Source organism: Spermophilus citellus, assembly GCF_964194105.1.
Source record: "Spermophilus citellus genome assembly, chromosome: 17".
NCBI lineage: Eukaryota > Metazoa > Chordata > Mammalia > Rodentia > Sciuridae > Spermophilus > Spermophilus citellus.
The window spans coordinates 34,664,785-34,677,227 of NC_138199.1; the positions used below are offsets into that span (position 1 = coordinate 34,664,785).

The 12,443-nt window shown below is 40.3% G+C and overlaps 1 protein-coding gene across 1 annotated transcript in view; it reads right to left on the reverse strand.

The window, feature by feature from the left end:
- Nucleotides 1-12,443, reverse strand: part of MYO1D (myosin ID) — a 310,008-nt gene that overhangs the window by 172,598 nt on the left and 124,967 nt on the right. The window contains exons 15-16 of the mRNA XM_081270002.1: nt 10,509-10,675; nt 1,138-1,345 (exon numbers count right to left, since the gene is read on the reverse strand). Coding sequence (XP_081126128.1) covers nt 1,138-1,345; nt 10,509-10,675 — 375 coding nt within the window. The remainder of the gene's footprint in view (nt 1-1,137; nt 1,346-10,508; nt 10,676-12,443) is intronic.

The following is a 12,443-nucleotide window of genomic DNA, read 5'->3' on the forward strand; positions in this document are numbered from 1 at the left end:
TTTTTGCAATAAAATAGTACACATGGAAGATATAAGAAAGGCCACAGAACAATAAAAAGAATGAATGCATGAATAAAATGAGAAGGGGGCCTTGCACAGCTCAATGACCGTAGGTACAAGTTCATAAAGTGAGGTTAAGGGTGGTAGTGGGGTAATGATGGGTGAGGGCGGTGATCACAAGCATGTTGGCAAAATTTCTGAATTACAAGATTAAAAAAAATCCTTTAAGAGCTAAAATCAGCATGCTATAGTGATACAGCCACTTCAACGTTTATGGCAGCACAATTCATAATAGACAAATTATGGAATCAACCCAGATGCCCATCAACAGATGAATGGATCAAGAAAACGTGGAACATACATACAATAGAGTTTTATTCATCCATAAAGGAGTATAAAATAATGGCATTTGCTGGTAAATGAATGGAAATGGAGCAAATCATGCTAAGTAAAGTAAGCCAGACTCAGAAAATCAAGGGGTCGGATGTTTTGTCTCATATATGGAAACTAGAGCAAAATAAGGGAAAGAGAGCAAAATAAGGGGAGAGGATATCATAAAGATACAGGGATGATCAGAGGAGTGAGCAGAAGGAGAAGGAGAGGGAGGTAGGAAAGAGGGAAAGGGGAAGAAATATGGAATGAATTTGACAAAATCATGTTATATACATATATAAACATACGAAGGGGAATGGAAGGAAAGGAAGACCAGTAAAGAAGGAAGAAAGGGGGAGGGAGGTGGGAGAAGGCAGAAAGGGGACTAAAACCAAATCCCTTGCATGTATGATTCTGTCTGAATGAACCCAAATAGTATGTAGAATTATAATGCTCTAGTAAAAAAAATTCTTTAAGCATTAAGCTGAGTTAACTACATAGTTAACTACAAAAGACAAAAAGCAGATGGTCTAGCTCTCTCTCCAACTCTAAATACCACAAGTCAAAAAGTCTTCAGAGTTTTAAGGATAAACTTGGGCAGCCAAATAAGTTTTGCACGTGTGAAGGCAACAAAAATTCCAAGATCTGAACACACATGTGAAAGGCTCCATCCATGCACATTTCTTGAGTTACAGAAAGCATTTAGTAAATTTTTTTAAAAAAATAAAAGCAAAAACTACACTTACTTAAAAAATATAAAATTACCTTTTGTAGAAAGAGAACAATCCGTACGAGCATCTGGGCTCGGAGTTCCTCCAAGGTAAACAATGTACGGGGTGTTCGAATGAAAATTTTGGTCTTCCCATAAGCCACATCATCCTGAAAACCACATTTTTCTATCAGTTTCTTGACAGCCTCTTTGTCTGAAGGAAGGTCATGGTTGGGCCACGTGAATTCAGAGATCATCTTGTACCTGGATGGAAAAAAGAATAGGGTGCAAGGGAGAAAAACCATGTGGTCATCTCAACAGAAAAACTATTCAAAAAAATTCAAAATGCTTCGTAGAAGACAAAACAAAGCCTTCTTTGCAAATTCTTAACAAAAGCAAATTTCATTAGCGTGATAAGAGATGTTAAAAACGTGTCTTCAATAAAATAAAACACTCCTTCATGATAACAACTCATATCAAGCTGGGGATAGGAAGGATTTCCTTAATGTAATAAAGGCTATTTACCCATTTTTAAAAAAATATTTATTTTTAAATTGGAGTTGGACACAACACCTTTATTTTACTTAATTATTTTTTATGTGGTGCTGAGGCTGAAACCCAGGGCCTTGCCCATGCTAGGCGAGCACTCTATTGCTCAGCCACAACCCCAGCCCCTATTTACCCCAAATTTACAGCAAATATCACTTTAAAGTAGGCAAACTTGAACATATTTTCTTCAAGCACAGACACAAGACAAGGGTGCTTCTACCACGGGGTCTACTCAGCATTGTCTGGAGTTCTAACCAGCAGCACAGGGAGACCAAAGAACAAGCTGGCAAGTGACTGAAGAAGGCACAAAACTGACACTATTTATAAACAATATGACTCTTCAAAGGAAATCAAGAAGTCCCAAGACAGATTCTTATAACTAAAACAAAATTAAGCGGTGTTGTCGTATGCATTGATGTGTAAAGTAGCTACATTTTTACATATAAATCGCTAAGCTTCTTATCACATGGGCTGCTCACTGTGTGGCAGTTGGTTTCCTGAGCCTGCAAGCAGAAGTCACGATCTTCTGCAGCCTGTACTCACAGGTGACATCGCACCACTTTTACCATACTCTATTTTGTTAGAAGCCATCAATAGGTCCAGCCTATACTCAAGGGTATTACAGGGCATGGAAACCCATCTTAGAATCCTGCCTGTCATGCAAAGTTGTTTAATATGCATAGTGAAATTAATTTTTTTTCTTATATTGCACATCAAATTTTAAGTTATTGTGAGAAAGGCTTTCTTCCCACCCAGGCTATAGAGTAATCTACTGAATGTTGGCTTCTAGTACTTGCATATTTTCATTCTTTTATGTTTAGATCTCTGATCTGTTTGGAGTCTATCTTGGCATATAGTGTGAGGATGAGTCAAATTTTATTTTTTGATAAAGAGCCACCCAGCTCATCCAATACCATTTTAAAGCCCATCTTTCCCCACTATGATTTCATTTGCCATCTTTATCACATACTAAATGGTCATATGTGCTTTAGTTTATTTCTGGACTTTCTGATCTGCTTCATAGCTGTCCATCTGTGCATCAAAACCACACGGTTTTAATCATAGAGGCTACGAGCATAGTATAAGTCTCTCCCTGTTTTTAAAGGTCTTTCTAGCTATTCTAACATGCTTATTTTTCATATGAACTTCAGAATCAGGTTTTATAGTTCCAGGAAAAAGCTGGTATCCAGCAAATAAACAAACTTAGAAAACCCAAAACCCTAAATCCCCTTGAATTTATATATGGTGCTGAGTTGTCCCATCCAAGAGCAAGGCATGTCTTCCCACTTGTGCAAGTCTCCTTTAGTGCTTTTCCAGGAGTCTTTTTAAAGTCTCACAGGGCTTTTCACATTTCACATTTCTAAGCAGCATCTGACAGAGTTACTTTACCCAACTTATGACCTCCTTGTGACTTCTTGGTGTCCACCCCAGAGCACTCTCCTTGCTTTCCTTTGGTCTCTGGATATTCCTCCTCAGTCTTATTTTCTGGCAACTCTGGCTACTACTGGACCCCTAAGTGGTGCAGTGTCCCAGGGCTCAGCACAGCCTCTAAGTAGCACACTCTCCACATGGCCTCATTCAGCCCATTGGAATTAAATAATATGTAAAATGTAAAACATAAATATGTAAATATTTTAATATGTACTTATAAAATATATTTTTCAATCTGTGAATGTATCATTCCCAGGCTTTCACTTAATTAATAAGCTTCAGACTCCTGAACCCAGGGCCTAGACAGGTCCAGAAGGCTTTTGAAACTTCTCCTTCAATCTTTCCTGCCTCAGTTCGTCCAGGTACTAAAGTTGGGATCCTGAGACCATTTTTATCCTTTTTTTTATCATTACCTCTAATCTATCATCAAATCTGGTTGATTCTTCCTCCAACATATATATATATATATATATATATATATATATATATATATATATATATATATATATAAAATCCAGTGATTCTCTTTCTTGTCACAGCTGCAATCCTAATTCAAGCCAGCTTTGAGCTCACTATGAAAGATTTGAAAGATTCGTGGGTGGTTTTCCACTTCCTTTCCAAGACATCCTGGGTGCATCAGCCACAGTGGCTTCCTCAGAAGCCTTAAATCACTTGTTATCTACTGCTCCCTCCTTCTCACACCTTGGGACCTGAGTTCCCCAGGTGTGGAAGGTAGGCTGGCCAGCCCCCTGCAGGGGGCAGGGCGTCCTCCTCCTCCTTTTCTTCCTTGATCCTCCAGGTCAACATTCCCCACCAGTGTCTCCAAGGCAATTCGCTTGGAGTTGTCTCCCCCCAGACACTCATCACAGTTTGTGATGACATGGATTTGTGGGATTTTCTGTTAAATGTTCCATGAAGGCTGAGGCTGTTTCCCACTCTGGGCCTTCTGCCTGTCAAGTTGCCTGCAGTGATAACGTATTTGTGGAATAAATGAAGGAATGTGTTTAAAAGTCTACTTACTTTGTTACATAGACACAGAAATCCAAACCAAATGAAAGAGTTTTAATAGGAAGACAGGTAATGCCACACAGTCTCACGTGAGAAAAAGAAGGACGAGATCAGAAACCTCTCGAATTCATTACTAAAATAGAGTAAGGGTCCATCCACGTTGGGCCCTTGCCGGGGTAGTGATGGTGCTTGTCTGCAGTCCCGGGCACACCACAGAAGCTGGACGCAATGCTGCTGCCACCCTGCTCAGCTCACGTGGCAGGGTCTAGGCGCTCTGCTTGCCTTCCCACCAGCAGAGGCCCTGACCCCTGTTCTCTAGCAAACCAGCGTCCTGAACTTGTTAATGAAAAAGCTGAACTCATCTGCTTCCTGACAACTTGTCTGACCTCCCTGAAGGACTTGAGCAGTTTTTAAGGTTATCAGTATGCTTAAAATCCTTCTCTCTTTATTCAATAGAGGCCATGAAAATAAAGGAAAGTGACAAGTGAAAATTCAGGTTTAAACCAAAAAACCTTCAAAATCTTAAAGCAAAAATTGACTGTAGAAAATATCACTTTATTTCTCATCATCACTGAAAACAACAGTCTGATGTATTACACATCTTCTATTCTATCCCATGTTCCACGGCTAATTGGTGCATTCAGTATGACAATAAAATAAAATGACACTTTCTCAATTTAAAAAAATGCACTTTACATGAAGCAGAAGATGAACCAGTCTGCAGAGTAAGAAGAGGCTCCTTTCCCAGAAGCACAGCCCATCATCTCATCTAGCACAATCCCTAGATGGTTCTAGAGAGGCATTTATCTCAACTTAAATAACCATCGGCTGTATAGTATAGACTTCTGTCTGTACAAAATTTATGTCTTTTAAAACAGTAAGTTCCATGCTTAACATGTTTATCATGATTAGTGGTGTACTTTCTTGTTACTCTGCTTTCCTTTAGGCTGAGCTTTCTTCATTCCATTTTCATTTTCTCCTCAAATTGAAAAATATATTCAATTCTGAGGCAATTTTGTTTTTGTTTTTGTTTTTTTGGTTACTAAGGATTGAACCCAGGGCCTCACGCATGCTAGGCCCAGTGCTGTGCCTGCACTACCCCTACGGAGCGACACTCCCATTTCTAAAGAATTGTTGAAGATTGTAGGGTCAGAGTCATTTGCGGGGTTCAAACATGGCACCCTTGCTACTTAGCCACAGGGTCTCTGACAAGCTACTTGTCCTTTATGTGCCTGAGTTTCCTCATCTACATACAATGAAGGCAACATACCCGCCTCCTGTGAACGTTAGTGATTTATTATATATAGAATGTACCAAAGGGTGCCTGTTTACAAAGTAAACATTCTAAAATATGAGCGGCTATTTTTACAATTCTCTTGAAAATTTCAACACATAAATTATCTGCATTATCTATGTCCTTTTCATGAATAGGACAAAAGTCTTTTCTTATCTCTATTTCTCACTTCTTTTTAATTTTAGTCCAAGGTTATTACTAAAGACTCCCTCCCCACAATACTTTTGTAGATTTAACAAAAAAAAATTGCTGATTTATTTGTACTATACTGCATTTTTGCATTCCACGTTTTCCTTCTCCATTCATCTTTCTTTCTGCTAAAGTACATACTTTGGAAGATTTTCCAGAGAGGGTCTATGAATAATAAACTTTCTGAGTGTGTCAGAATTTTTTAAAAAATTTTATTCACAATCTTGAAAGGCAACTGTGCATGGAAGACTCTAAACATGAACTTCATTTCCTTCACATGAAGATATGGCCCTTTGTCTACTAGATCCAATGTTGCTAATGAGGCTGATGTCTTTGAGTTCAGGGAGAGTCCCAGCCACGGTCTGAACAGCGCGTCTGAACAGCGCGTCTCCCCTCGCCTCTGTTCTTCCTTTCTGGTATCCTGTGGCTGGGTTCTGCCTCCCTTGTCAGTGTGGAGGAGGCTACCTGTCCTAGCCACTAAGGCGACTTCCTGGTGCCATAGCTACTGTAAACATTGATAGGGGACAAACAGATGTAAATGAGGGGAACAGAGGTTAAGGGAATAACTCCATGAAATGGGCCCACTGTGCTGACCCCCACGTGCTTTCACTTTTAAAAAGCAATTTCCCTGAAGCCCTGCCTCCTTAAGTCCACAGAGTATGTTCCATTCCTGCACAAACTGCCTGTTATTTGCAGGAGATATGTAGGCCCTAAAAGCGATAAGAAGAACACAAGTTACCTTCAAGAGGGGGACTTTTGTGACCCTTCCACAGACCAGATCCCAAATATCAGGGAGATAAGAATAATACCCCAACCATAAAAATCTTAAGAATAGGTTCCAATCAGAACCAGTCACCATGGGCCAAAGTGACCTACAGTTGTCATGGCAATGGGGACTTGAAGGTCTGATGCCATTCTGCTGTCAGTCAAAAGTCAAGAAGTGGACAGGACTCTCTGGAAACTTCCCTGGGACCCCAGTAAAACTGGAGGGTGGAAGAGGCACATTGTCCCTTTCCTGAGAGGACCTACCTCTCCCTGGAGAGTATCCCCTTTCCTATCCTTTTTAATAAACTCATGTCTGTTACTCTGAATTCTTTCTGACTTGATCATAAGAATTGGGGCTTGAAGGGGGTCTTCATGCTGCCTCAGTTTCCTGGAAGGCCCCAGCTCTGGAACACTAGCTGGATTTTAAAATGGCCCCATTCTAGTTTTATATGAGTATTAGAAAACATTTTAATCCTTATACCAGGTTTTGCATGTCAAAAACAGACACACCAACAGCTTTTGATTTCAAAGTAAAATAAGTCCAAAAGGAGATTAAAGGTCAGCAGTAACAAGTACTTGCAAAATCCCTCACCCCCCCCCCCCCTCTCAATCAAGCTTGCTCACTGTCCACTTCGACAGCTTGCATGGCTTCCCCTTTACCTCATGGTAGTATTGTTTTCAGCTTAGCCCCAACCCAGAGTTATCGTTCCTGTGCTGTTCATTCTCATATTTCACTTCTGCTGATTTTCTGCAGGTGATGACACAGAAAACAAATTCTATGTCTGATCAACTGCTAGAATTTTCTAAGCAACAACAATGGACTGCAAAGTTTTCTTTTTTTTCCCAAATTTTTTTTAGTTATAGATGGACACAATATCTTTATTTTGTTTATTTATTTTTATGTGGTGCTGAGGATCAAACCCAGGGCCTCACATGTGTGAGGCAAGTGCTCTACCACTGAGCCCCCAGTCTGGAAAGCTTTCTAATAATATATTTTGACACTGTTTGAAATCAAGACCGAGAATGAACACAGCATGAAAACTTTGCTACTGAGGTAGGAGTTTAGGGATGTCAAGTGGCAGAGCTGGGTACAAGAGCAGTGCCCTTTGGAGTGTGAGGATTGCGTCCTTATGTCCTATTGGTGATAACCCCATTATCATGGCAGCTCCCGCCACAGGTTCTGTATTCAAACTAAGCAAAAATAAAGTGACCAATGGGAACAAATGGAGCAAGGTCTTCAATCAGGTCCACGCAGAGAGGAGGGTGAGGTGCAACTTAGCACATAGGACAAGACTTGCCCAGATGAGGGGCCCTGGGCCACCAGCTCTCAGCCTACTCGGCTCTAGCTCATGAAGTGTTATTTTCACTTTCAACAAAATCTATGGTCTGCCTGTTACTTCTGCGTGTCTTGCTCCATTCTTTGTCTGGGATGCCAAGAACCTGGACCTCAACTGGATACCACTGGTGTCACTGCTACACAGCCTCAATAGAAAAGAAAAACCAACTGTATAGATCTGTGTGATTTCTACAGGGAAAAAAACGGTCAGTTTTGAGTGTAACCTTTCGATTAATGTAAAATTAAATTCCAATTTTCCAAACTAATATGCTAGAAACTTTTATTCATTTCAAGCAAGAATATTTTGTGCAATCTCTTGCAGAATGTTCATAGAGAAAATCTGACAAGGCTAGTTGGTATCTATCTATCTATCTATCTATCTATCTATCTATCTATCTATCTATCAATCTATTGTACTGGGGATTGAACCCAGAGGTGCTTAACCACTGAGCTATTTCCCTGGCCCTTTTAATATTTTATTTTGAGACAGGGTCTTACTGAGTTGCTTAGGGTCTCGATAAGTTGCTGAGGCTGGCTTTGAACTTGTGATCTTCCTGCCTCAGCCTTCTGAGCTGCTGGGATTACCGGCACGTGCCACAGCACCAAATTCATCTTAGGTTTATAACCATGAGTCTCAAATGGGCACTCCGCTCTTCCTGATGGCAATCCTGTTAAAACAAACCTATGTTCTCCAGCTCTCCAAAACGAGCAGTCTCATTTCCCCTTAAGCCTCCTACGTGCCACTTCTCCTAACCCTCACTCTCAGCTCATGATGTCGCCGCACACTTCACTGAGAAAACACAAATGATCCAACAGGAGCATTTTTGTATTTGCCAAAGCTTTGAGCTTCTTGCCCCTGTGTCTGTGTTCCCCACCTGTCTGTTTTTGCTGTAGTGAAGTGCCCCTTCTCCTAGGCTGACAAACTTATGTCCAGGATTCGGTCCCACCTTATGTCTCAAGGATTTATTTACTACAATTATCTCCCTCTTTCCTGCGTCACAGGTTTTCCCTGGGTCTGAATCACATCCACCTGCATACAGACCTTTTCTAGGACCTCCTGACCTCACATCTTTTTCTAGCTAAGGCTTCCATTTTCTCTAATCCCAGGCTTAGCCCAAGTTTTTGAGTTGTTTTGGCGTCTGACCCTGCATGTCCCTTTTCTGTCCTGCTCAAATCAGCCTCCACCCACTTTCTCCTTTTACCTCAGCATTACCAAGTCTCCTGGTTAAATTGCTTTTGTTATTTGGTTGCACAGCAGTGTCTGAGGCTTTTTCTTCTTGAGGCTATTTCATCTTCTCTTGTCTGGGCCACCGCCCTCTTCTGGTTTTCCTCCTACCTTGCTGGTTGCTCCTACTCTTTGCTGGTTCTTTTGTGTCAAACCACAAATCTAAATACTGTCACAGACCTCCTCCTCCTCCTCTTCTCCACCCAGTCCCAGGGCTTACATGTAATCTGCATATGAATGACTCCCCAAAGCTCTTGCAGACTGACTTCTTTTTAGAACTCTAGGTGTTCCTACCTGGACATGGAGCAGGCATTTCCAAGTTAACACAGTTAAGAGAATAATCTTGATTCTTTCCTTGCTTCTGTTCCATGTCCTCTCTTCAAGCTTCTTTGACCTATTTTATCTCAGCAAAGGATATCATGCTTTCTCAAATGCTCAAACTCAAATCTACTGTCATCCTTTATTATTCTCTACACTTGTCTCATCATAACCAATCCATTCAGGAGCAAGTCTTCTCATCATTACCCACCAAACGCATCCTGAATCTACGCCACTCATATCTACAATAACACCTGGCTGAGGTGTTATCTTCAAGCCATCTCTCCCGTGCTCCTGTACTAGCATCCCTAAGCATCTCCTTGCTTTTTGTTCACACAGTAGCCTCAGTGATCCCTCAAAGACACCCATGACTGTGTCACTCCATGCTTAAAATTCACCCATGGTTTTATATCACACCTTGCCAAAATCTAAATGGTTCAGTCTGACTACAAAGTTCCACATGATTCGGTCTGTCTCCTCTGTTCTCATCTCACACCATGCCTGCCCCTCAGCGTCCTCCAACCATAGTGACTAGGTCAGGTACCAAAAGCGCCACACTCATTACTGCAATGGCGCCTTTCCCTGGCTGCTCCTTCTGTCCCACTCTCTCTTCTCGGGTCTTTGTATGCCTGGCATTTCTCTATCATTGCTATCTCCTTAGAGACTTCTGACCGATCAATCTACAGTATTAGAATTTTCTGCATTTTTATGGTTTATGTTTTATGTATTAATTTATTCATCTTTTGTGGGACCTGTAGTACAGAATGTAGAAAATGTTCAATAAATATTTAAATACAAACAGATGAAACTGAAAGCATTCTTGGATTCCAAGCTGCCAACAATCATTGGCATTATCAATTAAAACAAGAACACATTTTACATTTATGAAGTGGTTTCAAGTCAGGTATGATTCTAAGCACTTTGTTTATCATCAGAAAACCTTCAAAATAGCTACCACTATAATCCTCATTTCAAATGTGAGGAATCGGAGGCATGGAAAGGTTATGTGAGTTGCCCAAGGTCACATGTCTAGAAAATGGCAAAGCCAGGATTCAAACCAGGTCGACTAACTTCAGTGTCCCCAGGCTTAACTTCTTTACATTCTACTATTATGATAATGACCATAACCAGAAATGGTAAGCAGCATTAATTGAGTATCTATTATGTGCCAGTAACATAGGCTTTTTACCCACTTAATCCTCACAACAGCCCTGTGAAATACTATCATTCTCATTGTTTAGGTGCAGCAATAGGCCTTAGCTGCTGTGCTGCTGTGTGCAGGACTCTACTTCTCTGCTGGGTCTGTTCTCACCTGTGGAGGAACTTCTCGTAGGTCTGGCGGAAGGCAAACCCAGCTCGGCGCACTCTCACGTTTTCTAGCAGTCCAAGGTATTCCACTTGGTGCCGGCAGCGCTCGTCATCGAATATCTGAGGGGATTTCTTGTCATTGGGTTTGATGCAACGTACGTAATATGGTTCCTGAGGAAACACATCAGCAAACGAGAAGTTTCACTAGGAAAATCCCCTAACTGGGGATCAGTGCTGTGTCACCTGAAGCTCCATGCCTCTGATTTCTCAGGCACATCCTTGTGGATAAGAAGTTCTTCCTTTCTCAACTCAAGGTTGGATGTTCCCATGCACTCAGCGAAGTCTTGATTTTATTATGTTTAAGATTCATCAGAAATGACAGAAAAGGGATAAAACTGGGCAGCAAATAATTAAGACATGTAAGCACCCATTTTTTTGTATTTAAGGAATCATTCTTCCAGCATTGATGGAATCACCAACAGGGATGGTTTTTACCATAAACATAAGGTCTCTGAAAGAATAGTTCAATAGAAAAAAGCAGCAGATGTGGAAAAGACCAAAAGGAAGGAGGAATGTAAAATATTAACGACTGCTCTAGTGCACACCAAGACTTCCTAAGTGTCAGCCATGATTAGGATTACTGCTGCCATTACTGCTGCTGCATTAGTTTGTGTTTTGAAAAACAGATGGGTAAGTAGAGGAGTTATACACACACACACACACACACACCTCTGAAGGTGTCAATAATTCTATGAAAGAGCCCAGTTAAAAATCCTTCCTTCTGTGCCAATTAAGTTTTGTACCCTGCATCAGATCACAACTCCTGTTAAACAGAACACTGTGCTCGGTATAGATCCTGGTACACTGAGGATAATAAACAAGGTAACACTGGATGAATCCAGGAGGTCAGATATATCCTCTTATAAGAGTACAGATTTTCTTCCTCTTCTCTGAATCCTTTATCCACCATACATACAGATGCACTTTAATTAAGACACAGAGTCCTCTGTAGTTAAATTATGCAGTTTTAAACTCCATGGAGGACTTGAGGTGGCAAGGGTAGCAAATACTTTAAGATGTGGAGGAGATTTGAAAAATATGAATCTATTTGCATTTTGAACAAAATAAAAGTTTCCAACATCTAAAAAGTAATACTGTTTTCTTTCTTTCTGTAAGCCCTGCTGTGCTGTTTCTTATTGTTGTCAGAGCAGATTATCATAAATTTATTTGCTTGAAACAACACAATTAACTTATCTTACAGCTTTAGCAGCCTTAACTACTTCTGGAACCTTAATTCCACTTTACTGGGTAACAAAACACGGACACAGGTTCTGGGGATAAGGACATGAGCAATCCTTGGTGGAGGGACTGTGGTATAATTGTTATAGAGACAGACGAGGCAAGGCACCAAAGATAGCAGGAAACAGTTTTACTTGGCTGCAGCCAAGTATAAATAAATAAAATAAAGTTTTTTTTTGTTTATTTGTTTATTTTTTTTAAATTAAGCTACAGATTGAAAAACCAAAGAAAAGCAGGGACAGGCAGGGGCAGAGGACAAAAAAAAAAAAATCCCAGATTATCTTAAAGAGCAATAAACAGACTGAACAGCTGATTTTTCAAAAGAAACTATGGAATCCAAAGGAATGCAATCTTTGAAGTACTGAAAAACATGTCAACCTAGAATTTTATACTCAGCAAAGACATTCTTCAAGCAGGAAAGCTTTTATAACAATATTTTTGGGGTAAGAAAAACAAAGAATTGGTCACCATCATATTTAAACTATAACGGTGAAGTTCAGGCAGAAGAAGATGGTCCCAGGTGAGTAATACAGAAAGAGAAAGAAAGAAATGATGAATGAGCAAAGCTAAAGGGGCATATTGACAATATGTAATTATAATAGCAAGAATGTCTTATTTGCTTTAAATATACATATTTAAA